Source organism: Sapajus apella, unplaced genomic scaffold, assembly GCF_009761245.1.
Source record: "Sapajus apella isolate SASKATOON/1434 unplaced genomic scaffold, GSC_monkey_1.0 scaffold31, whole genome shotgun sequence".
Lineage (NCBI taxonomy): Eukaryota > Metazoa > Chordata > Mammalia > Primates > Cebidae > Sapajus > Sapajus apella.
The window spans coordinates 5,554,131-5,581,678 of NW_022436971.1; the positions used below are offsets into that span (position 1 = coordinate 5,554,131).

General features: G+C 36.9%; 1 protein-coding gene across 25 annotated transcripts in view; it reads left to right on the forward strand.

Annotated features, from left to right (window-relative positions):
* Positions 1 to 27,548, forward strand: part of PUM2 (pumilio RNA binding family member 2) — a 107,023-nt gene that overhangs the window by 13,613 nt on the left and 65,862 nt on the right. For 18 of the 25 annotated variants that reach the window (XM_032294030.1, XM_032294034.1, XM_032294018.1 and 15 more), the window contains exons 2-5: positions 10,729 to 10,797; positions 18,210 to 18,318; positions 24,182 to 24,369; positions 24,947 to 25,116. In XM_032294030.1, coding sequence (XP_032149921.1) covers positions 10,747 to 10,797; positions 18,210 to 18,318; positions 24,182 to 24,369; positions 24,947 to 25,116 — 518 coding nt within the window. In that variant the 5' untranslated portion in view covers positions 10,729 to 10,746. Of the gene's footprint in view, positions 1 to 5,925; positions 6,146 to 10,728; positions 10,798 to 11,715; positions 11,841 to 11,883; positions 12,778 to 18,209; positions 18,319 to 24,181; positions 24,370 to 24,946; positions 25,117 to 27,548 lie in introns of those variants that run through there. The other 7 variants (XM_032294025.1, XM_032294036.1, XM_032294023.1 and 4 more) reach the window with 5 other exon arrangements.

Sequence of the window (27,548 nt, forward strand, 5' to 3'; positions counted from 1 at the left end):
TGAGAGATTTGTGGGATTGGCACATGAAGGAACAAATGGTAAAGAGTTGTCCAGGCGTCTGGGTTAGTAAAAGCAATAGAAAGATTGAGAGAAAGAGTTCTTTTTTTTATGTTTTTATTTATTTTTTTATTTTACTAGACGGTATGTGGAGTTCTTTTTGTCTTGGGTTTTTTTTTTGGAGACAGCCTTGCCCAGGCTGGCGTGCAGGGGCGAAATCTCGGCTCACTGCAAACTCCCACCTCCCAGATTCAAGCAATGATTCTCTTGCCCCAGCCTCCCAAGTAGCTGGGGTTACAGGCACACGCCACCACACCTGGCTCATTTTTGTATTTTTAGTAGAGGTGGGGTTTCATCATGTTGGCCAGGCTGTTCTCAAACTCCTCACCTCAAGTGATTCACCTGCTTCAGCCTCCTAAAGTGCTGGGATTACAGGCATGAGCCACCACCTCCTGCCAAGGGAAAGAGTTCTTTTAGAGAGTGGTGTAAATTAACATTACCTCCTTGAGTGATAGCTTATGCTTGGCTGGTATGGTAAAGAGCATGGGACTTTTGGAGTTTTGATACTGTTACATTCTCTACCATTTTAGTAGTTTATTTCCCTATTTGCAAAGTAAGGATACAGTATCTACTTTGCTAGATTGTAGTGAGAATTATATATAATGTGCCTGGTACAATCTATGGCATAAAATGGGTACTCAATAAAATTTGTTATTCTCTTTAGGGTAAGGTTATCTGATTAAAAATTAGTCTTCAAAATTTGAACTTACTTGGAAATCAGTTTTTAGGAAAATTTTTCATACACTAGTCAAAAGTTTGGTTGAGGAGGCAATTAGCCAAATTAAGCTCATGTGAAGGCTTGGACCCTAAGTGAATTACCCTCAAGGAGAGTAACCCCCTTATTCTTTTTTTTTTTTTTTTTTGAGACGTAGTTTCGTTCTTGTTACCCAGGCTGGAGTGCAATGGCGCAATCTCGACTTAGCACAACCTCTGCCTCCTGGGTTCAAGCAATTCTCCTGCCTCAGCCTCCCAAGTAGCTGGGACTATAGGCACACGCCACCACACCTGGCTCATTTTTGTATTTTTAGTAGAGGTGGGGTTTCATCATGTTGGCCAGACTGTTCTCAAACTCCTCAGCCTCCCAGGTAGCTGGGACTATAGGCGTACGCCACCACACCTGGCTCATTTTTGTACTTTTAGTAGATGCGGGGTTTCACCATGTTGACCAGGATGATCTCCATCTCTTGACCTCGTGATCCACCTGCCTTGGCCTCCCAAAGTGCTGGGATTACAGGCGTGAGCCACTGCGCCCAGCTAGTAACCCCCTTCATAAAACTGCAGTTTATACATGTTATTAAAAAAATCTTTGTCCAAATTGTGTAACTAATCTTCAAGGCCCAGCTTAAATACCACTTGCTTCATATGGATTTTTGTCAGACTGCTGTATGTATTTTATTAAACTTTATTTTTTTCTAACCACCTAGCCTTTTCATTTACTAAACTTTATTGTGAAGTTTTCAAACACATAGAATAATAAGTATTGTGAACTTTATCCGTATTCCACATTGTGTGAAATCTTATCTATATCTATATTTTACTTTTTGGAGGAGTATTTTGAAGTAAATCCCAAACAATATGCCATTTCAAGCATAAATTCTCTTACAGATGAGGACTTACAAAAAACAAACCCAATCCTCTTGCTAGTATCATAACTAACATAATTTCCTTACTATTACCTAATACTCATTCTATATTTGAGTTTCCCTGGTTTTTCTCAAAGAAGTCTTTATAGTTGGTTTGTGAGAAGCAGGATTCAAACAAGGCTTACACAATTTTTTTTTTTTTGACATTTAGGTCTGCCTGTACCACAGTCTATGTTATCTGCTTCCCCCCTCTGACTTTCAAAATTTTATGTTATAAATATGTTAGTGAAATCAAGTGATTTATTTTTTTCTTTTTTCGTATTCTGGATTTGGCAGTTACTTTTTTATGTAACTGTTGAATTTGTTCTTTGTTTCACATTTCCAGTCAATCAGTATTTAGATCAGTAGTTGTATTATAATATTAGATTGAAGCTTAGTCTTTTTTTAAGGTAGTTCTTCATATGTGGTGGTAGTGTTTCATACTACATTACATCATGAGTCATATAATGTCTTACTCCACTATTAGGATGATGTCACATTTTAAATCACAGAAAATAATGCTAATTTAGAAATACTAGCCAGGTGTGGTGACTCATGCCTGTAATCCCAGCACTTTGGTTAGGCCAGTGTGGGAGGATTACTTGAGCCCAAGAGTTCAAGATCAGCCTGGGCAACATAGTGAGACCCCGTTTATACCAAAAAAAAAAAAAAAAAAAAAAAATTAAAAAGAAGAAAATTAGCCAGGCCTGGTGGCACCTGGGGTCCCAGTTACTCAGAAGACTGAGATGGGAAGATTGCTTGAGCCTGGGAGGTCAAGGCTGCAGTTTGGGCAACAGAGCAAGACCCTGTCTTTTTTTTAAAAAAAAAAAAAAGGGGGGGGAAAGAAATATTGCTCATTTTGTGATATATCTTTGACTTTAGAACCACTTTTTAGACCAGGTGCATTTGCTCATACCTGTAATCCTAGCATTTTGGAAGGCCTAGGCAAGGCATAGATCACTTGAGTTCAGGAGTTTGAGACCAGCTTAGGCAACATGGCAAACCCCATCTCTACAAAAAAATACAAAAATTAGTTGGGCATACTGGTGTGTGCTTGTAACCCCAGCTTCTTAGGATACTGAGGTAGAAGGATCACTTGTGCCCAGGAGGTCAGGACTGTAGTGAGCCATGATCAATGCCACTGCACTCCAGCATGAGCAATAGTGAGACCCTGTCTCAAAAAAAAAAAGAAAAAAAAAAAAAAAAGAAAACTACTTTTTATGTTATCTAAACAGTTTTCTAAAGCTTGTCATCTTCATTTACATCTAAATTATTTGACCTTGCTTCTCTCTGGCAATACCTAATACATCAAAACCCAGCATAGATTGAGGCTGTTTCGTGTGTAGATCTTCTATAAGTAATATATTTTTCAAGATCGGACAATTTTTCTTAAGTAGTGTTTTGATTCTCCAAATAAGTCAGTTGAGAGGATGCATTGTAATATGAGAGACTTTTGTAAGGGCTCAAATATATGGTGATTCACCTTTTAGAGAATTTTAATGGAACAGAACTCTTATATTTTGCACATATGTAGATTTGTCTAAATGATGGAGCTGGAATAAAAAATTAAAAGATTTGAACTTTGAGCTAATAAGGTCTTTGAAGGAGCTTTCTGGTTTGTGTAAGTCTGTATATTGATAACACTAACTTTTATGCGAAATTTCATTCAAAACATAAAACTTGACTTTTCCTTATTGTAATTGAGTGAATAATACTGTTCTTTGTTACAGAGTTTTCTGCCTTGCTAGTAAAACAAGCATAGATAACTCCCCCATGAAAGTATATGGACTAAAACTGTTCATGTAGATCTTGATTGACCCACTAGCTAAGTGACTTGTTCATCGTCACTAAAAACTGTAATTCAGTTTATGCCCTCAGAAAAATAAGAAATGACTGAGAGTGGGTTTGAATAGTAGAAACTTTGTTAAATCTTTGAAGGCTGATGGTTTCCTATAAATAGCTAAACCTGGATGTAGATTTACTTTTGTCATGTGAATGAGAAAAGGCATTGGTAAACAAAAATATTTTGTTGGCAGATTTGCAATAAAGGATTAAATTTGCTGAGCAGAAGAAAGTATTCCTTAGGAATTCAGCACTTGTTTGTTTGCCATAGATACCACTAATGTTCAGTGATTATGTTGATTAAAATCAACCCAGCTGTGTGCGGTGGCTCTCGATTGTAATCCTAACACTTTGAGGGGCTGAGGCAGGAGGATTGCTTGAGACCAGGAGTTTGAGACCAGCCTAGGCAACATAGGGAGACCCCTGTCTATACAAATACAAAAATTAGCCGAGCGTGGTGACATGCATCTGTCATGCAACCAGATCTTAGAAAAACTATCACAAGAATAGCACTGAAGGGATGGCAATAGTCCATTCATCAGAACTCTGCCCCAATGATCCAGTCAGCTTCCATCAGGCCCCACCCCCAACACTGGGGTTTACATTTTGACATGAGATTTGGGTGGGGACACAGATCCAAACCATATCTCAGGGTCTCACTATGTTGCCAGGGCTGGTCTTGAACGCCTGGGCTCAAGCCATCTTCCTATATCAGGTTCCCAAAGGGCTGAGATTACAGGCATGAGCCATCATGCCCAGCCAAAACAAATACGTTTAATGATGTAAATATTCGATATAAATGCATTTTCTTAGTTCTTTATGCAAGATATTTGTCAATTTTTTGTTTTGTTTTTGTTTTTTCTTTTTTGAGACGGTCTTACTCTGACCATGGCTCACTGCAGCCTCAACCTCCCAGGCTCAAGCGATCCTCGCAGCTCACCAGAATAGCTGAGACCACAGGCGTGCACCATAATGCCCGGATAATTTTTAAAATTTTTTGTAGAGATAAGTCTCTCTATGTTGCCAAGGATGGTCTTGAATTCCTGGCCTCAAGTGATCTTCCCACCACAGACTAACAATATGTTGGGATTATAGTTGTGAGCCACTTGTGCTCAGTTGCTGACTTTTTGAATTATGAACTAATAAATGGGAAAACTATCACGGAGCTAAATCAAGTTGTTACTGAGTGCTTCACTTATTTTTCTTCACATCATTGGTAATAATCTGCCCATAGAAAAATAAGCTAATATTGTTAAAGTTTAGAATGAGCAAAATAAGAACACTGTCATTTCTTTTCTTTTGCTAGAAAGCAGTCATAACCTCAAAAATGACTTTTTAATTCAAATATAAGATTATACTGCGTCTTGGCCAAAGAAAAGTTTCTATCGTATATTTTCTATGGTGGTAAGTTCTGATTATTTATTAGAGGAAATAATACTGGAGGTTTGAGCCTTAATAATGCAGACCAAAAAAAAAATTGAAGACGGAATTTATAACCCAAGCAGTACATTGTGCCATATCTCTGAATACATCTTTTTTTTTTTTCAAATAAACAGTAAAATAGTATATAACCAGTTGCTAGTAGGTTCTTTTGCTTGTTAGAAAAGATCTTTTCTCCCTAAGTTTTAATCATTCAGGATAAAGTCACTAAATTTATGTCCAAGTTCCAACTTTTCTGCCATCAGATAACACCAGCATTTGTAGCTATTTAAGAGATAACAGATTGACATATTGTAGAAATTAAGAGTCTCACTTAGTGACATATGGGCAACCGTTTCCTGATCCCTTCAACTTTATTATAGTCTATATGGTGATTATTGTATAAGAGTTGGAAAAGTTATTTCTCTTCCATTGTCTTGCCCAATTTCTCCTTCATTCTCTTCCTCATAATTGAAATAAACAGTAACACCCTAAACTGAAAAGCTGAGCTTAACTCATGCTGGTGGGGGTGGGTTTTTTTTTTTTTAAGTCTTTTTACTGTAACACCCTGATCATTGAAAGATAATAAAATTAATTCCATTTAGATATAATCTGAAACCCCCATTCGTTGAAAAAAACACGTCAAGTAGTAAAAGTGAAAAAGTTGAAAGCAAATTCCTGATGCTTAACTTCCGGGATGCTCATATTTGGAAGTGGATTTCATGTATTTGCGTTTTGGGGAGCAGTCGAGAGAAAGTGAAATAGAGAAGAGGTCAGTAAACTGTGGCCTGCAGGCCAAATCTGACCCATCACCTGTTTTTGTATGGCCCCTCTGTGGGAATGGTTTTTGTATTTTTTAATTGTTGGGAAAAAATTTTAGAAGAATAATTTTCGACACACGAAAACTACATGAAACTCAAATTTTACAGTTTATCAAGTTTTATTGGGAAATATCTGTGCTCATTCATTTTGGTATTGTCTATAGGTGCCTTCCTGCTACAGAGGCATAGTTGAGTAGCTGCCACAGAGATCATATGGTCTGCAAAGCCTAAAATGTTGACACCTACACTAGGGGTATGATTTATCCCAACAGTGAGAATGGATCCAAAGAGCTAAGAGACCTCTCAAAATTATCCAGAGGTTCTTTAACTTATGTGACCTCATCTATATGGACTACTGATAAAAACCTGAAAGTAAGCAAAAAGGTAAAAGCTCTAGTGCTTACTTTGACTCTTGAGAAAAATTCATGTCTACTACTGATACTGGTTTTTTCTTTTTCATGCTTTAGATACTGATTTTTAACAGTTTCTTGGCTTTACCGTTTTCCCACATTGACTACCTTCTTGGTAACCATGGCCCTTAGATTAGAGGTCCTTTATGTTGTCTCTGCATAATTTTTCTCTTGGGAGGACAGCCTTAAGGCTGGTGGCCAAAGCCCAGTCACTGAAATCTGAGGTTGGCCTTGTATTAAGGTCTGACCTCGCACTTATCTATTGTGGATAACAGTAACCAAGTGATTGAATATTTCTCCTCAGAATTAGTCTGCATTTTCTTACACATCCAGTTAAGTCCATCTTTAAGTTCCATTGGTAACTTTTACCTTTTGTAAGGAGCAGTACAGTTCCTGTTCCGTACTGTGAGTGATCACATGGCCACCTAGGAATCAAAAAAGTTTCTCATCCTTTTGTTCTTTCTATTCCCAAACCACATGTTTCTTCATTTTTTTTCTCTCCCCAAGTTGTCTGAACCAAACCATGTTTCTGTGAGCCAGGGCTGTGTTAGCAAATCCCACTTCTGACACCAAATGTAAGGCTATAGGGTTAAAAACACAATTTCTCCTACTGTACACAGGACACTTCTGTAACCTCACATGTATTGCTTGATGTGCTTATCAAGCAGTCAGTTCTGCAGCAAATTCTCCAGTGGACACCAGCTGGGTGTCCTCTAACTCATTTCTGTCCTCTATCTCCCTAGAGAGAGCATCTGCTCCCACAGATTGAGGGCTTAGGTTTATAAGACTGTCCCTCCTACTTCAGACACTAGTCGGAAGTCGTAGGTTGTCACCTAGGCTTCTGACAGACTGGCTGTAAATCAGGTGTTCCTCTGACCTTCTTTGGTCAATTAATTTGCTAGAATAGTTCACAGAACTCAGGGAAACACATTACTACATTTACCCATTTATTATAAAGGATATTACAAAGGATACCATGAGAATAGCCAGATGGAAGAGATACATTAGAGTGAGGTACGCTCTTCAGGAACCTCCAAGAGTTCAGCTCTCTGTAAGCTCCCAGAACTCAGACCTTTTGGAATTTTGCAGAAGCCTCACCTCATTACGTAGGCGTTAAAATCCTTGGTGATCAACTAAGTCTTCAGTTCCTCTCTGGAAGTGGAAGGGGGAACTGAAAGTTCAGACTCTCTAATCAAAAGGATGGTTCCTCTGGCAACCAGTCCCCCAACCCCCCAGTAGTCAGTCAGCTCATTATCATACGTAATACAGAAAACACCCATCACTCCAGACATTCCAGGGTTTTAGGAGCTTTTTGCCAGGAAATGGACAAAGGCCAAAATTACATTTTACCAATATTACAGTCTTTCAGCCTTTATTCTAAGATGATATTTTTAGCAGGTATAAAAGTGTGGATTGACACTCCTTTCAGCACTTTAAAATCTTGTCCTTTATGTTCTGGGCCCCGTTGTTTCTGGTTCCAGTTAGCAGTCATTCATATACACATTGTTCCTCTTTATGTAATATATTACTTTCTTCTGGTGATCTTGAGGACTTTTTTTATCTTTGATTTTCAGTTTTTATAATGAGTGTAGGTGTGGGATTTTTTTTTTTCTTTTTCTTTTTCGTTTTTTTTTTTTTAAAGATGGGGCTTCATCATGTTGTTCAGGCTGGTCTTGAACACCTGACCTCAGGTGATCCGCCTGCCTTGGCCTCCAAAGTGCTTGGATTAAAGGCGTGAGCCACCATGCCCAGCCTTTTTTTTTTTTTTTTTTTTTTCCTTATTTGTCTCTCTTCTGGGGTTCATGGAGCTTCTTAAATCTGTAAATTTGACTCTCACCAAATTTGGGGAGATTTCTGGCCATTGTTTCTTCAATATTTTTACCACCCCGGTCATTCCTCGAACTCCAATTATATGTAAGTTACACCTTTTGGTATTGTTCCTATGAAAGTTGTACATGTTAGGTCATTCTTGTAACACCCAACTAAATCAAAATCTAGGGTCCAGAGGAAAAAGGCACTTGAGCACTTAATATCTGATCCAAAAATTAAATTTTCAGCAAGTTCAGCTGTAGAAATGGCCCTCTGTAACCCTAACACCAGTTTTACCTAGTAGCAGCTGAAACAACTTGCCATGACTCTGAGACCGGCTTCATCTACCATAATCACTCACCAGTCAGAGCTTGCCAGTTCTCAAAAGCTTTTCTAGTACCAGTCTGTCAAAACAGTCTATAACATTTCTCTAATAACTTTCAGCCTTCTGTTTGTTCTCCAGACATGCCCAAGACCATCCAGTCAGTATATATGTGCTCCAAATTACATTATTTTCTTTCCTTCCCTCTTCTTTCTCTTTCTCTCTTCCTTCCCTTTCCCTTTCCTCCCTCCCCCCTCTCTTTCTTTCTTTTCTTTTCTTTTTTTCTTTTCATTTTTTCTCCCCCCTCCCCTTCCCCCTCCTCTCCTCTCCTTTTTTCCCTCCCCCTCTCCCTTTCTATTCTGTTACCCAGGCTGGGGTACAGTGGCACACTCATGGCTCATTGCAGCCTTGACTTCCTGGGCTTAAGCAATTCTCCCACCTCATCCTCGCAAGTAGCTGTGACTATAGGCATGCACCACCATGACAGGCTAACTTTTGTATTTTTTGTAGAGACATTGTTTTACCATGTTGGTCATTCTATGACCAAATAGGACCATATGGAGAACATTAGGTCTTTTTTTTTTTTTTTTTTTGAGACAGGGCCTTGCTCTGCTGCCCAGGCTGGAGTATAGTGGCACAATCATGGCTTACTACTGTAGCCTTGATCACTTGGGCTCAAGCAGTATTCCCACTTCAACCTCCCGAGTAGCCGGGACCACATGCATGCACGACCATGCCCAGCTGATTTTTAAATTTCTTCTAAAAGCAGAATCTCACCATGTTGCTCAGGCTGGCCTCTTAACTCCTGAGCCCAGGTAATCCACCCACCTTGGCCTCCCAAAGTGCTGGGATTATAGGTGTGAGCCACCACACCAAAATTAGATTCTTGCTTCCTAAATACAACATTTTCAATTTAGAAAGTCATCTCTGTTTTATTTGGCTTTGACGTTCTATAGGTCACTGAAGCTCTGTTCACTTTTTTCCACTTTTTTCTTATTTGTTCTTCAGATCAGAAATCTTGTTGATATGTTTTCAGGTTCACTGACCCTTTTGTTGTTTTACAATCTGCTAAGTGCATTCAGTGAAATTTTAAAAGATTTTTTTCAGTTTTAGAATTGGCTAATTTTGTAGTTTTTCTTTCTTTGCTGAAATTTTATATTTGTTCATTCCTTAGGAACATACTTTTCTTTATATCTTTGAACACAGTTGCGGTAGTTGCTTTAGGATTCCTGTCTGCAAATTCTAACCTGGGTCATCTTGGAGTGGTTCTTTATTAATTGACTTTTCCCTTTAGGTCACATTTTTTTTTCTCATTTGTCTAGTTATTACAGATTATATTTCAAACTTCATGATTGATGTATTGAAGAAGCTCTAGATTCTGTTATGTTTCTGTTTCTTTGGAGAGTGTTGGGTTTTTGTTTGTTTGTTTGAGACGGAGTCTGTCTGTGACACCCAGGCTGGAGTGCAATGGTGCAATTTCGGCTCACTGTAACCTCCACTTCCCAGGTTCAAGCGATTCTCCTGCTTCCTGAGTAGCCAGGACTCTGCAACGTCCACCTTCCGGGTTCAAGCCATTCTTCTGCTTCAGCCTCCTGAGTAGCTGGTTTTACAGGCACCTGCCACCACGCTTAGCTAATTTTTGTGTATTTAGTAGATCCAGGGTTTCACCATATTGGCCAGGCTGGTGTCAAACTCCTGACCTCAAGTGATCACCCACCTCGGCCTCCTAAAGTGCTGGGATCATAGGTGTGAGCCACTGCACCTAGCCAAATGTTGGGTTTTGTTGGGACTCAGCCTCCAAATTTCTGTGACTTTTGTGGTAGTCAGCAGCAGAGATTTCTGCTCAATTCTTTTAGCCTTAATTGAGCTCCTTGGTGTCTGTCTCACATATGTGCAGTTCAGGGGTCATCTAAAGATCCCAGTGTAATTCATACACGGGACATGATGTGTCCTTTCTGGGATTCCCCTTCTTACTTCCAGCCGCTCTGGTTGCTCCAGACTCTGTCTGTTGGTTCTTAAGGCCATTAAGGCTCGGTTCTTAAAGGAATTTAAGGACCCTGTTCCACGTTCAGGCCTTCCCTTGGGCAGAAATGCTGTTAAAAAAAAAAAAAACCTTACTCGGTGCTAGTCAGAACTAAAGTGTAGACTGTTCTCCATTTTCTGGGCCTTAGTTTTTCGTTACCTTCACATAGTCGTTGGCACACAGAATAATTCAAGAACCCTTGACCTCATGTTTTTCCACAGGTTTTAAGGTAGATTGCTATCATGAACTCTGTGGGAAAACTTGCCTTCATAGAGAAATCAGTGCTTCCCTATCTCTGACCATGCTAATATTAGCCTACTAGCAATATAATATTAATAAAAATAGTTGAAAAAGTCTGTTTAAACATTTCTTTGTACTGATTTTTGTTTTTGTTATTCAACAGGTTTGATCTGTGGATGAAATGAATCATGATTTTCAAGCTCTTGCATTAGAATCTCGGGGAATGGGAGAGGTAAATGTTTACAAATACTAAGATTTATATCTCATTTTATTTTGAGCCATTGGAACTTATTTTTTTAACCATTAACCTTCCTGGAAATAGTGGTCATATCTTTCAAACTTTATGGAGGGGTTCAATTTCAGATTGTACAATTCTGTTGTGATTTTTTTACTTAAAAAAAACCTTTAGCAGTAATTTTTAATGTGATTATTTGTGTCTAGGTGATTTGATTGACTTGGTGAGATAATTTCTTATATTTTGGTAATGAACTATAATTAGCTTTGATCAAAAAAAAAACAAACACTTTAGCCTTATTCTGCTGTTTTATATATGTATGCTGTGTTTGCTGTAGCCATACTTGTTTGCTATTCGCCCTTCCAGAAATCTCTTGTTCACCCAAAACTGTTTACTTAACAAACTTCTAATCTTCTAAAGACTTTACCAAGATGTATCTATTGTCTAGCCGCTGTCTGCCTTAGAATCAAGCACCTCATCTGACTTCTAGTTCTTTATACAGACTTTTATTGTATTGCTGGTTACAGTTTGTTTTATACTTGTCTCCCCTGTAAATTATTAGCTTTGAATGCTTAGCATAGTAGATACTTTACATTTCTTAATGGGTTTTATCATTCTTGTTAATCTATGATTTTCTTTGGGATACCAAAGTAAACCTCATCATTACGTATTTTAAGGCATCAAATACTTAGGTTTTCATATAGCTAATGAATACTTAGAGAACTGATTATGGAAACTCTTGTGGTGACATCTATTTTTGTTATGTTGTGTACTACTAACATAGAGTTTGTTAATAGAAGATAACAGTGAACAGACCTAAGATGTGTAATTAACTGCTTGCTCCTGGAGATTATTTTACTTTGGTAGAATAGAGACCTTCATGAGACTCACTCCATCCAATGCTGTGCTCTTCAGATGCAGAAAAGAGTCCAAGTCTCTCCTTTGGGCCACAAGAGGGCACCTTGCAGCTAGCTAACCCTCCCCTTCTTCAGAACAGCGTTTTCCAAAGAGTTTGTCATTTTCAGAGGACTGATTTAAGGGTGAGTTAAGGTGCTTAAGCTTAAGTATTGCCAAAATAAACTTGTTAGTCCAGTGCATAAGGTAAAATTCTTGGCCCTAAGAAAAATGAAAGAAATGGAATTTTTTTTGTTGTTAAACAAAATCTATAGCTTCACTGCAGTGCAATATCTGGTTAGGCATTATTTATGCTATTGGCAAATAAGAGGCAGATGAAAAGGGCGTTCTTTCCTGTCCACAAGTTTTCTTTGGTCTTTAGGAAGCAGAATAATATATCTTAAAAGCAGTGTTGAACAGTGCTTCAACCTTCTTGTCTGTGACAAATTTGAACTTGCTGATAATTCTTTAAGAACAAGTAAAGTCATACCCCTACATTAATTTTAGACTCCCTGTATCACTTCTTAGATGTATATTGTATATATGTTTTCAAATTGGTGTTTTTTTCACCCTTTCTAAATAATATTTAATAATTCTAAAGGTATCTTTGCACATCGAAAGTCATAATCAGAAACTGGTTGAAAGAGTTTAGTTATTTGGGGGATGGAGGAAGGGTATTTGGGGGTTTTGGAAAAGAGCAGCTGGGTTGAATGGTATGTTAATAGAAAAAGCTTAAATCCAGACTTTCTTTTTGGACATGTCAGATATGCAGAGTAAAAGTGACGAGGGTTTAGACTGCCTGCTACCTGGTGGATAGCAGCACGTCAGTGTATCTGTGACCTTTATCTAGTAAAAATATATTTTAAAATAAGATGTTTTCATTGGTTTTATTTCTTAACAGTTTAAACACTAATACTGTCACCTCAAAGAGATAGCTAAGAAACCTACTGAGATTTCTGTCTCTGGGTTCTCTCTCCCACAAGCCTTTCTATCTTTCCTCATCTCACAGGCAGCAGGGAACCTTCTGGGATTTCCTTCTTTGCCTGTCTCTCTCTCACCAGTCTTCTCCTCCTTTCCTGACAGGTGAGGTTTTTTTGTTTTTGTTATATCCCAGAATTCATTCATTAGAATAAATTAAAAGCAGCCTTCAGTTTCTGGCTCTTAGATTTTCTAAAAATGCTTTTTTTTTTTTTTTTTTTTTTTTTAATGCAAAACTCTTTTTAAATAGATTGCCCTCATCTTGACTTTCTTTAAAAATAGTTTTTGCTTACTATGTCTTAAGTGTTGTAAATCTCTAATGTAGAAAGTGTTGCATTTACATGTAGAACTGATTTCAAATTTACTGTGTTTCGTAGATCATGATGTCTTTACTGAGCCCTCATCAGAAGGCATCCAGAAATAAGAACAGATTTGTATTCATCTATTCATAAACTTGCCCTCTCTGTTTTTACCCTGATAGCATGTTTCTGTCAAAAGACCTACTGATTTGCATATGTCATGTGGCTTAAAAAGAGCAACTCTCCATAGGAGATTGAGCTCTGCTTCATTAGTGTAGTGTTAAGTCAGGCACACTGCACAGGCTCGTATCTATTAACTTCTCATGGTTGTTGGGGCACATATAGCTGGGTTTCTGTTTAATTTTTAAATAACAAGAAATAGGGTCCTGTCTGAAATTGTTCAAAAAATTCAGTAACTTTAAATCACTGAGTTAATGTGTTTTATTTTGAGAATATCTTTATAGTTTACTATGATAAACAGTGCTTTCTCCTGTCTTTCCAACACCATATTATATAAAGAAAGCATTAAAGAAAGCCTGTGTACTGAGATTGTATGTAGTGCGGTGAAGTGGAAGACTTACTAGGTAGGGGAGTAAGGGGACTTGTGTTTTCTCCTAGATCTCTCACTAGTATGATGACCGTGAGTATGACTTACTGACTTTAAAAATAGCAACAACTTTTTGTATGAATCACATCTCTCAAGTGCTCTTGCTTTAATCTAAGCTCTTAGGGATAACTGGAATGGAAGCCAGCTATTTCAAATACTGTTTCAATAGCTGATTATAGTTTGTCTACATAATCTCTATCTTAACAATTCTATCTTAAACTTTACCCACTGTAGTAGGAAGAATATCATGATTTTTTTTTTTTTTTTTTTTGAGACGGAGTTTTGTTCTTGTCGCCCGGGCTGGAGTGCAGTGGCATGATCTCGGCTCACTGCAACCTCCGCCTCCTGGGTTCAAGTGATTCTCCTGCCTCAGCCTCCCAAGTAGCTGGGATTACGTGCCACCACTCCCAGAAAATTTTTTATTTTTAGTAGAGACAGGGGTTTCACCATGTTGGCCAGGCTGGTCTTGAACTGCTAACCTCGAGTGATCCACCCTCCTTGGCCTCCAAAAGTGCTGGGATTACAGGTGTGAGCCATCACACCCGACCTATCATGATAATATTTTAAGCATTTTTATTTTTTCCTTATTCCCAGTGGTGATCTAATACAGGATTTTTTTTTTATTTATTTTGCTAGGCCGTATCTCTAGAAAATAATACTGGAAATTTTCAGAAATCATGATGAATTAAAATATGATTGAAAAGAACTACCTTTTATGGTAGTTAAGTGGAAAGAGAAGGACCTTAGAATTAAGTAATGTGTGTTCAAATCCCGTTGTTAACATTTACCAGCTGCATATGTAACCTTGGTCAGTTTTTTTTTTTTAACACAAAAGTGACTATAGTAGGCAGCCATTCTTCCTAAATAGTGGGCCTTCATCCCTCCCCTAGGATAGTCAAACTGTCTCAAGAGAAAAGAAGTCAAACAGCTATAGACAAAATCAGTATAGTGAATAATATAATCTTTGAAGTAATCAGTTGCATGTTGTGGGTCAGTAGGTTAAGTCATGTTTGATAACATTAAAGGATTCATACTGTTGGTAGTAAAGATACCTAATATTTATGTGTCTGCTGTGTACTAGATGCCATGCTAAGCAGTTTACAGGTGAGGAAACTGAAGCTCAGAAAAGGTTAATTAAAACTAGTCCAAAGCCACATAAAAGTGCTTAAAGAGCAGTTTGAACTCAGGGCAGTCTTGACTGTTTGCAGTACTGCTTCCTGTTGGAAGAGACAACATTTAGTAGTGTTTGCTGGTGATACCAAGGGATATTAGGAATGGAGATTTGGGAAAGTAGTATGAGTTGAGAAAATAAAAAGTATTAATATCTTTCATTAACAGAAAAAATTAAAGTCTGGAAAAGCACCATTTTTTGTGTTCTGTGGAGTTACCTTGTTTTGTTCTCTATGCAACTTAGGATGTTTCCTTTGTTGTTGTTGTTTTGTTTTTGGAGACAGAATCTTGCTCTCTGGCCCAAGCTGGAGTGCAGTGGCGCTATCTGGACTTACTACAACCTCTGCTCCCTAGCCTCAAGCGATCCTCCTGCATCAGCCTCCCCAGTAGCTGGGACTACAGGTGCATGCCACCATGCCTGGCTAATTTTTGTATTTTTTAGTCGAGATGGGTTTTTGCCATGTTACCCAGGCTGGTCTCAAACTTCTGAGCTCAAGCAGTCTGCCTCCCTCAGCTAATTATAGCTCACTGCAGCCTTGACCTCCCAGGCTCATTCTATCCTCCCATCTCACCCTCCTAAGTAGCTGGGACTGCAGGTGCACGCCACCACACCCGGCTAATTTATTTTATATTATTTATTTTTTTTAATTATTTTATTTTAAAAAAGAGACAGGGTCTCACAATGTTGGCCAGGCTAGTCTCTAGCTCCTGGGCTCAAGCTATCCTTTCACCTCCCACAGTGGTGAGTCCCCACTGCCTGCTACAACTTAGTTTTGAGGATCTGTTCTTACCTCTTTTGAACTTCCATTGTAAGTAGAGTGACTACATTCTGACTTTACATGCCAAGGACAGTTCAGAATCTGTATCTTGTCATGGCGTAATTATTAATAGCATCTCTTTTCACAAAAGTATTTCAGTTTGGATTATAAGTTATATAAATACCTTAATTTAAAACATAATTTAGCTTTTAAATCCTTTTAAGCCTTTGGATTATGTTTATTTGGTTTAGGGATTTTACGTAACAGTTTTAAAAATCTCAAGTATAGAAGTAAATGCCAGAGTGGGAGTTTTCTTTCTTTATTTTGATGCAGTGTGCCTGAGTGCTGATTGATTTCTTTGGAAATGGAGAGGGCAAGCCATAATACTTTTGAAGGAAAAGACACTGTATATTCACTCGAACATACTGGAGTTAGGATAGAAGAACAGATTGATAAGAAACACCGAGTTGCCTGACCTTCCTTTAGAGTTTGTGAAGTAAGGAACTAACATGAAGTGGTATTGGATAATGTATTTTACAGATCTTAACAGTTTCTTAATTTTGTTTTCTGTAATGTATGGTTGCTGTTTCTACTACAGTAAAAGACTCTCCAGGGGCAAATCTTTTATTTTTATTACTGTTCTAATCAATACATTGTTTAACCTTTTTTCCCCCTCTTTAACTGTTCTATCCTGAATTGTTGCCTTGTCCTACATTTGGTTCCTTTTAACCTATTCTTAGTCACTGGCTTGTAGGTCTCCTAAAAGTATTTGAGTCAGTATCTAAAATGTCAGAGCAAATAGTTTTTAGAATATCAGTGAAGGCCTTTGGTAGAATGTTAAATTTCAACTATTTAATTTTTCTGTGCATGAAAACTTCTAAATGTGTGAAAATGGAGATATTCGTAGTATAGTGCTTGGTCAAAGTAGACACACTTGGTGAGTGGTTTACAGACTTCCTCCCTGCCCCGCCCAGATACGTAATTTGTGTTTTAAAGCAGTAATCTATGAAGGTACTCCCAGAACTTTAATCCCAAAAGACTTTGGAATAGTCTCAAAGGGGTGCTATTACTTTTACTACCTCATAAGATTAGTCTGTTTTAGCCACTTCTTTGTCTGTGATAAATCTTTTATTAGTCGTTACAACTTTATTTTAGATTACTTGTTATTCTTTTGATAATGAGACCTTTTCTTCATGAAGTATGGGATAAAAGCATTGCTTTATTCTTTGAGGAGTTGTTTTCATCTGCTTGGAATGGCTTATTTATACAGTATTTTTAAGGGATTAACTTGGGTTTTAACTATGAATGTTCAATTATTTAAATATATCAAGTATGCTTTAGTATTAATATTAGATTTATATTTTGGTTGAATATTTACATGAATCTTTTATGGTAAGATTTTTTAAATAGGGAGAGAGATTAAAGTTTACTTACTGGGATCTTTGTTAGAGCAGATTATTGTTTAACATGTCTGCTGTTTATAAATACAGATCATTTTCTGCCCAGGGCCATCCTAGCATTTAAAAACTATTTTAAAAAATAGTGTTTTGTTTTGTTTTTTAATTAAAATATTTAGTTTAGCAAAAGATCTGTAATTCAGGAACATGATGAAATTGAATTTTTTCCCTTCCCTTCAAAGCTACTTATCCTGACATTTTCCTATTTTGGTCAATAGCACTATTATTTACCTTTTTTTTTTTTTGAGTTGGAGTCTCTCGAGGCTGGAGTGCAATGGCATACTCTTGGCTCACTGCAACCTCTGCCTCCCAGGTTAGAGTGATTCTCCTGCCTCAGCTTCCCAAGTAGCTGGGACTACAGGCACAGCCCACCACGCCCAGCTAACTTTTGTATTTTTAGTAGAGACAGGGTTTCACCATGTTGGCTAGAATGGTCTCTATCTCTTGACCTCATGATCCACCCATCTCGGCCTCCCAAAGTACTGGGATTACAGTCGTGAGCCACTGGGCCAGGCCCTACCATTTACCTTTCTACCTGTTTAAGTTTTATTCTTTCTACTCACTCTGCCCACCATTTGTATTCAGATCCTTTGGACTCCAAGGTGCCTCTCAGATTCATTTTATTTTCTCTGCTCTCTCTGCCAGTACCCTCTTTTAGTTCTTGCCCTCTTACTGTAATTTGCCTAAATTGACCTCCTTGCCCTTTCTATTTGTTTTTATTACAACTTGCAACTTGAGTTTTTTGTAATACATAGTGTCACCTTTGCTAACTTTTCTATATTCCTTGTTGCTTTGGTAGAGCATCTGCTTTCAAGGCTTCTCATAATCTGATCTGCCAGCATCCTTTAGCTTTGCCAGTATCAACTTTTGACTCTCCTACATCTGTTTCATCTCACACCCTATTACACACCATGCATTTTCTCAAGTTTTGCCTTTGTTAATGGTTTACTATGTCACACACACAAACACACACATCTAAATAACATTGTAATAAAAATGTTTGAAAAGTAAGTCAGAAGTAGTTTTTGATTTTTTCCTTTTTTAAGGTCTAGAATTATAGAACCAGTATACAAAAGTAAGTGGGAGTTAATTTACTATTAACAAAACAACTTAGAAAATAGGTCATTCTGAATTTTCATTAGCATTGAAAACTAATGTATACTTATCGGTGTTATGTTTGAGACTTCTTATATATTAATTTTTTGTACTTAGAATAAAATTTAACTGTAATTATTCCTCCAAATAGCTTTTGCCTACCAAAAAGTTTTGGGAACCTGATGATTCAACAAAAGATGGACAAAAAAGCATATTTCTTGGGGATGATGAATGGAGAGAGACTGCATGGGGAACTTCTCGTAAGTTACTGGTATATGTGTGAGAATTATGAATATATTTAGCATTTATAAGTCATAATGCACCTTCTTTTTTTCAGACAGTCTTTAAATTTTTGCGTTTTTTTGTAGAGTTTGACTGTGTTGTCCAGGCTGGTCTCAAATAACTGGGCTCATGCAGTCCTTCTATCTTGGCCTTCCAAAGTGCTGGGATTATGGGTGTGAGCCACCACACCAAGCCCTATCTGTGCACATTTTCTCAACGGCAGCTAAGAAATGTAATTTTAGAAGTATTTGTCACAATAAGATTTTGTTAAATTTTTTTTTTAATTAACTAGTTGTAAAATTATGTGGCTATTACTAAAAAAAATAACATGCTGGTGAGGTTATACACTGCTAGTAGGAGTGTAAATTAGTTCAGCCATTGTGGAAAAAGCATTGTGTCAATTTCTCAGAGAAGTAAAAACAGAATTACCATTCTATCCAGCAATCCCAGTATTGGACATATACCCTAAGGATTATAAATTGTGCTACCGTAAGACAACACATGTATGTATGTTCATAGCAGCACTGTTGCATAATAGCACAATCATGGAGTCAACCTAAATGCCCATCAGTGGCAGGCTGGATAAAGAAAATGTGGCACATATGCACCGTGGAACACTATGTACCCATGAAAAAAAGACTGAGATAATGTTCTTTGCAGCAACATGGATGGAGCTAGAGTCCATTAGCTTTAGCAAACTAACTCGAGAACAGAAAACCAAATACCACATGTTCTCACTTATAAGTGGGAGCTGAATAATAAGAACACATGGACACAAAGAGGGCAACAACAGACTTGGGGGCCTACTTGAAGGTGGAGGGTAGGTGGAGGGAAAGGATCAGAAAAAATACCTACCAGATATTATTTTTAGTACCTGAGTAACAAAATAATCTGTACACCAAACCCCCGTGAAACAAGTTAAACTGTGTAACAAACCTGCATATATACCCCACTCCTGAATCTAGAATAAAAGTTTACAAATAATAAAATTCTGATTTTTCATTGAAAATGGAGGATAGATTAATTTAACCATAGAAATGTTTAGTCTTAAGTTGTACTAGATGATCAAGACTGATTTATCTAATTGCAGCTCAGCCTAGCTTTATTAGATATTTGCCGCACCCAGGAAGGAAGTAGACTTGGTAAAATGTAGCTCCCAGAAAGGGAGCAGATCTTTAAATGTTTTTGATTTTGACTTCATAAGTAGTGGGGAGAGACTTAGGTCTAAGAAACTGTTAAGGGAAAGTTAACTGGTGTATAACGAATATAACATGCAAGAGTGACAGTGCTGGCAAATTAAAGATCATAAATTCTTTTTTTTTTTTTAATTTTTTTTTTTTTAATAGCGTGTTGCTCTGTTGTCTAGGCTGGAGTGCAGTGGCATGATCTTAGCTCACTACAGTCTTGAACTTCTGGGCTAAATATATCCTTCGGCCTCTTCCTCCTGAGCAGCTGGGACTACAGGCTCACACCATCACATCTGGCTCTTTCTTTTTTCCCCTGAAATAGAGTCTTGCTCTGTCACCCAGGCTGTGGTGCAGTAACCCAGTCTTGGCTCACTGCAACCCCCACCTCCCAGGTTCAAGTGATTCTCCTGCCTCAGCCTCCGGAGTTGCTGGGATTACAGGTGCCTGCCACCACGCCCTGCTAATTTTCATATTTTTAGTAGAGATGGGGTTTCATGTTGTCCAGAATGGCCTCGAACTCATACCTCCGGTGATCTGCCCACCTCAGCCTCCCAAAGTGCTGGGATTAGGCTGTGAGCCACCATGCCTGGCCACATCTGGCTAATTTAAAAAAATTTTTTTGTAGAGATGGGATCTTACTGTGTTGCCCAGGCTGGTCTAGAACTTCTGCCCTCATGTGATCCTTCTTCCTCAGACTTGAGCCACCTTGTTTAGCCTATCTGTGTATTATAGTAGTTAGCATATCTAATTTTACTGATTATTAGTAAAATCTGAGAGGTGTATAGATAGATGATGTATTTTACAAAGATTTTCTTTTTTTATTAAGTTAATACAGTTTGCTTAAGCTCTGCAGAATGACCAAAGTAATAATGAAGACAAATTTCTGGATGGTAATTACCCAGTTACTATTTTTTCAGTGTAAATCACAAGATATTTTCTTATTCTCTAAGTCACTAAAATATATTTGAAGATTTAAAACTTCTATATAGTGTTTAATTTCATTATTGTTAAAATAATTACTAAAAAGCTAAAATCCAAAAGGAAATTCTGGAAAATGTTGGCAACAAGTAATTTAGAAAAAAATTTTCTTAAAACATCGTAAATTTTCTTGGAGTTCAACTAATATGTGATACATAACATGCCAGGTTTGGAGAATACAGAGGTAAATATGACTCTTGTTGTCCTCAAGGAATTTTTATTTCTCTGAATTAGAATTAACCTATATTAGGTTAGACTCATAATTTTAAATATTTAGTAATTTTGACTGGGATACATCTTTCCTACAAATGGCATATTTCTTGCTGAGAGCATGTGTGTTTGATAGGTTGATGGACATTATTTAAAGTTGAATGCACAATTACTTTTTTTACTAGAATCAGAACCAAAGATGTTTTTTAAATTTTTGTTTATCTTTTTTTTTTTGTTGAGACCAAGTTATAAGACTGTCGAATTTTTGTACTTTTGATAGAGATGAGGTTTCACCATGTTGCCCAGGCTGGTCTCGAACTCCTGAGCTCAAACAATTCACCTGCCTCAGGCTTCCAAAGTGCTAGGATTAAAGAAAGGCATGAGCCACTGTGCCCAGCCAACCTAAGTTTTTTTAAGGTGTTGAAAAGCAAAGCATCTTGAGCACAGCATGGCAAAAAGAGATTGTTTCAAGATGGATGTTAGGGAAAATGTGAGATTTATGATCACAGTCAATTTTTTGTACCACTTCTCTCCCAACTGATAAAATTTTGAAGATGAGTGTTTGTCTTTTAATAGAAAACATGAGAAAATTAGAAATGAATGGAATTTTGTTTTCCTAACACTTATTGAATGCCAAACACGTTCAAATATGCATAACACCTTCTTGTTTTAAAGGAATTGTTATTCTCATAGAGTCTCTTTCCATGACTGCAGGAGACTTACCAAACTCCCTCTCAGCAGAACCACATTACTTGTGAATATCAGGTTTATGTTCTCTAGCACTTCTTGGCATTTGAACATGCAGGTTTCTGTAGCTGAAATGTCCCATCACCCCCACCTCCCCATTGGTTACCTTTTTTTAACCCCTCATAATCAACTGGAATATCACTTCCATCCGTGATCACAGCACTTTCGGAGGTCAAGTCTGGCAACTGTTTGAGACCAGCTGGGCACTATAGTGAAACCCTGCCCCTTCCCACCAAAAAAAAAAATAAACAAGAAACACACTTCCTTTGGTGGTATTGATTCTAAGACTTGGAAGGATTGATGTTCATCTTTCTTAATTTTGCTTTTTTCTTTAAGCTCTGTTGGATTTGAATGCCCATCTTTCGGATCCCATAGTATCATGGATTATATTTTTGTTGAAGCTCCTTTATTCTATTCTAATTGCCTTTTATTAAACCTATACTCTCGAGGACAGACTGTTTTGTTCTCGGATTCTTCATATATACCTCATTGCCTAGCATACAGGAGAATGAATCAATATTTCAACTGTGTAATGAATGGGTAAATGATTGAAAGAAAGGATATAATGGCTAATCTCTTAGGGATGCAGGTACTGAAAAGAGGATGTTTTGATTTAACAAACATGGCAATCGTTTCAAAATTATTACAGTTAATAAAATGATGACTGGCTAGCAGTATGAAATTTGAGCCTCAATAGTTTAAATACTGAGTGTTGTATCTTTCACAAACAAGCCAGACATACCTTATGGGTTCCTTCAAAAAAGTTTCCAGCAAAAACTATTTTAATGTTGACTCAAATGTAGTACTGTATTTGTGTTCCATTAGCTCTCAGATCTTAAATACTACCTTTACTTTTCATTCCAAAAATATGGAGAAAAAACATATCAAATGAATAATTTTGTTTTAAAATAAGTGGAAAACTTTTAAGCTAGAAGATATTTAGGTTTTTTTTTAAAACCAATAATAGAAAATTCTCTGGTATTACTGATTTTTCCAGACTTACTCACTTATGATTATAGCATTATCGTTATGAGTTCTGATCTGTCCAGTGTGTAACTGTGAACTTGTGAAGTGTTTCTTCCAAATTTAAAGTTTATTTTATTATTTTTATTTATTATTTTATTTTTTGAGACAGAGTCCTGCTCTGTCGCCCAGACTGGAGTGCAGTGGCATGCTCTTGGCTCACTGCAACCTCCTCCTTCTGGGTTCAAGCAGTCCTCCTGCCCCAGGCTCCTGGGTAGCTGGGATTACAGGCGCATGCCACCATGCCCAGCCAGTTTTTTTGTATTTTTAGTAGAGATATGGTTTTACCACATTGGCCAGGCTGGTCTCAAACTCCTGACCCCAGATGATCCTCTCACCTCAGCCTCTCAAAGTGCTGGGATTACAGGCATGAGCCACTACTACCAGCCTATCGTTTTTATTTATTTTTCTTGTGGGGGTAGCAGGGCCTCTTGTCACTCAGGCTGGAGTGCAGTGGCACAATCACAGCTCACCAAAGCCTCAACCTCACAAGCTCAGGTGATCTTTCCACCTCAGCCTCGTTAGCAGCTGGGACTGTAAGTGCCTGTCACCACATCTGGCTAATTTTTATATTTTTGGTAGAGACAGGGTTTCGCCTTGTTGCCTAGGCTGGTCTTGAGCTTCTGAGCTCAAGCAGTCCACCTGCCTCAGTCTCCCAATGTCCTGGGATTATAGGAGTGAGTCACCATACCTGGCTTTTTTTTTTTTTTTTTTTTTTTTTTTTTTTTTTTTTTTTTTTTTTTTTTTTTTGAGACTGGTTCTCACTCTGTCACCCAGAGCAGAGTGCAGGGGTGTGAACATGGCTCACTGCAACCTCAGCCTCCTGGGCTCAGCTCTTAGCTCCTGAGTAGCTGGGACTACAGACCTGTGCTGCCTTGCTTGGCTAATTTTTAAACTTTTTGTAGAGATGGGAACCCACCATGTTTCCCATGCTAGTCTCAAACTCCTCTGCTTAAGTGATCCTCCCTTCCAAAGTGCTGGGATAGCAGTCATGAGCCCCTGCTGTCTGGCTTCTTTTAGGTTTTATCCCTGAGGTTTATGTTATGAATTGTCAAAAGAAGGTTAATTTTTTTAAATGATGTTTATAAGAAACTGATCCTTCAGGTAGTATCCCTTCGGGTATTGTTTCTATCTTCGTTGACTTTTTTGGTTGTACTGTTTTTAACATAGGCTTTTGTTTATTGCCAAATGGCTCTGTCCATCTGTATTTTATTTATTTATTTATTTTTATTTTTCTTATTTTTATTTTTATTTAATTATTTTTATTTTTTTACAAAGATGGGGTTTCACCATGATGGCCAGGCTGGTCTTGAACTCCTGACTTCAGGTGATCCACCCACCTCAGCCTCCCAAAGTGCTAGGATTACAGGTGTGAGCCACCGCGCCCGGCCTTATTTTTTTATTTTTTTAAGGCTAGCCAAGTGAAGCAGTGGGAGTGGAGAAAGAACAAAGAAATCTGTAACTGGCTGTGATCAATTAGTTGTAAACACCACTGCACTTGGACCAGCCTCCATCTGTATTTTCAAGATATGTGCTTCAGCCAGTTAGTCTTAATCAAATGAAGAGCTTTTTATAAATATTATAGTAATACTCAAAATAATGTGCTGATTTTTCTTACTTCAGTATATTAATTTGTGTAACTACCTTTTAATTTACAAGTACACGTAGATAATTGTGTGTTTTCTTCACCAAACAGACCATTCAATGTCCCAGCCTATTATGGTACAGAGAAGATCTGGACAGGGTTTTCATGGAAACAGTGAAGTAAATGCAATACTGTCTCCGCGATCAGAAAGTGGAGGCCTTGGTGTGAGCATGGTAGAATATGTACTAAGTTCTTCTCCTGCTGATAAATTGGATTCTCGATTTAGGAAGGGAAATTTTGTAAGTATTTTGAATAAAGAAATATTTAATATTTGCTTGAGAGTTATTTGGTTACATTACTTTTATTTTTTTAAATCAGTTTATTTTTCTGTGCCCTTCCTGTAGCTAAAGGAAATTTTGTAACTTATTGCTGTTCTTTTCTTCTGCTTAGCCACTTAAAAAACATGAAATGATAGAAACAGTGGAAATATTTATGGATCTGAACCATGTTGCAAAAGTCAAATTTTACTAATTTTAAAACATAATCTGCAAAATTAAAATTGCTTATTCCTGGTAGTGCTTGATCTGAAAGTAACTAAACAAAATTGTCTACGCATTAAAGAAAATTTTAATCTAGTTTGTGGTGTTAACTGCTTTTCCAGCACCGCTATAGTTAAGGTTGCCTTAGCCCTTCTGTTATAAATTACTAGTCTGTACTCAATTTTTTGGCCTTTGATAAATTAGTTGACTACGAAATTAAATAAGATTCAATGCTTTTATTGTTTACATGCACTATAGTGTAGTTTTAGGTCACCTTATGGTGCCTTTTTTTGTGTTCTATTAAATATTCAGAATCAAACAGATTCTTTTTCCTCAGGGCACTAGAGATGCTGAAACAGATGGACCTGAGAAAGGAGATCAAAAAGGCAAGGCTTCTCCATTTGAGGAGGACCAAAACAGAGATCTTAAACAAGGAGATGATGATGATTCTAAAATAAATGGCAGAGGTTTGCCAAATGGAATGGATGCCGATTGCAAAGATTTTAAGTAAGATTTTAACTTTCTCAAGAAGAAAAGCATATCTTTTTAGGGATTATTATTATTAGTTGATGTGACTGATTCAGACATTTTCATCATTTAGGTTTATTTCCTTTGAACTTTGTGTTAATCTGGACAAATTTTATTTTTTTCTGTAAAGAAAATTAATGATTGTGAATCATTTAAAATAATCTTCAAACCAGTCTCTAAAACAGTGCATTCTGTTGAAGGAGTGATATTAGAAGCTGCACTTACTTTTCTGCTAATATAACAGTCCAAATTTGAACTTTCTCCCTCTCTCTTAAATTTTAGTGAACTGTAGGTTTACTCTGATTTTTCCCCCCCTCTTGGGGGTGCTTTTGAGCACCTTTCAGTGGAGTTTTCTTCCTTCTGAGTATTTATGCCCTGCCTCCCATTTAACTTCTAATCTTAGAAAAGAGGAGACAAAATTAGCTTAGGAGCAGTAATCTTTCTTACAATATATAAGTTTGTACTAATAGTTAATATTATTCCTGAAAATAGCAAATGGGGAACATATTAGAGACTTTTAAAAGTTAGCTTTAAGCTTATAATTTTTTACATTGTAGCTTTTTATTGTCTTTTTATGGCAGTTAAATAAGTACTTTAGTCTTTGGTCTTAGATTAGACAGTATACATTTATATACATATTAGGGAGTTGTTTCTTTGTACTGATTTTCTATACTTTAATATTTCAGTTATTGAGGTGCTTTGGAGCCTGTACCTGAAAATGAGTGTTTCTTTGCGGTCTTATGAACCATGAAATCTTAGATGAAAGAGTATTAGGTATATGGTGGGTGGTATACTTTTACATTTATTGCCTTTAATTATCAAAATAACAATGCTTCTTAGAAACAGTGCCATTTCTATCTGTTGTGAGTGCAAAAAAGCATCCAAAACCAGTAAACCTCTTTTGACAATAAATTTAATGATACTCAATTTTAGAACTTTATTCTGAGTTTGTCCTTCACTATTACCTAATCTAAGTTTTAGTCAAGGAAATGCATTTAAAATTCAGTTGATGATAAAACCTTCAGAGTATATATTTATAATTGAAGTGTTAATACACCATTAACTATAGCAAGAAAATAGCACCACTGATAGCATTACGTTTTTTTCCTAATGTCCTCAATTTTTGTTACATATGAGTTATTTTGTGTGAGAGGTTATTCTTCTCCCCTGAAATATTGATGTGGACTTTACATTTATTAGCATTCTGATTTAATTACATTAAGTTTTAGATATGTGTTCAATTACTAATTATTTTAGATAGAGTATTAGTTACTACTTGACAATGTTAAAATGTATTAACACAATCAACAGCTGTGGTCATATCGTCACTATGCCAGCACATCATTAATTTCCACATTAACTGATTGATATGTCATCAATATATTCATATTGGAGTAGAACAGAAATGATTAAAAGAACTATAGGACACTTTTTTTTAAGAAAAATTGTCTGGTTTTAAAGAATACCCTTTTAGTTTTATCTTTTCTTTCCATATGTTCCAAATGAAAAATGAGCCTTTGGAGCGTTCATGTACAAAATTAGGTGTGGCTTAAAGGGAAAGGAGTTAGAAGTCATCTAATTTTGCAAGAACAAAATGGTTGATGTTTAAATCAATTGTGACTTTGCTTAAATATCTATAGAGAACAATTCTTACAATCAAGAGACTGCTTTGCAAACTACACTGTATATGTTACCAAATTTCTTCCAATACAGAGCACCTGAAGTTGGGCAGAGTTAGACAAATGTAGCAGCTGGCACTAAAAGCCAGGTAGAACAGTACTGCCACTTACTTAATATACTCATGTTTAAATATACTGTGAATGCATGGTTACTCTGAAAAATAAATTCTTTTTTACAAAGGAAAGGATCCTATATGAAATATTTATATATAAAACAAGATAAACGATAAATGAGGATTATGGCTAGAAATGTAAAAATGAAGTTTAGACCATGAAGGTTATTAATAAAAAGAGGAGCCAATGCTTAAAATTTAGTCCAGTGTTAATGAATTCCTTGTGAAAAGTTAAGGAGGCTGTATAGTAGTAAGGTCTTTTTATTTTAATGTAGAAAGATCTTTTCTTGCTGTGTATACTTAATTTTTGATAAATGTCATACATTTCCATTTCTTTCTGATGGTTTAAACTGAACTATTTGGTATGAGAAGCATGGTCTTTGAAGGGCTTTCATAGAGGGCTTTCACAAATAGTTTCTTTTGTTCTTATTAGTTGGAATCAAAAGGTCACCTCTTCAGTCTCCTCAGTAAGAAAACTGCAGCTCAAAAGATGACATGACTTGCTCAAAATCATTTTTAAAAGACAAAGTCGGGAGTCAGCCTTTTGACTTACTGTGTACAGTGCCTTTTTCCTGTTGCATCTCACATTTTGGCCCCTTAAATAATGAGGACCATAATG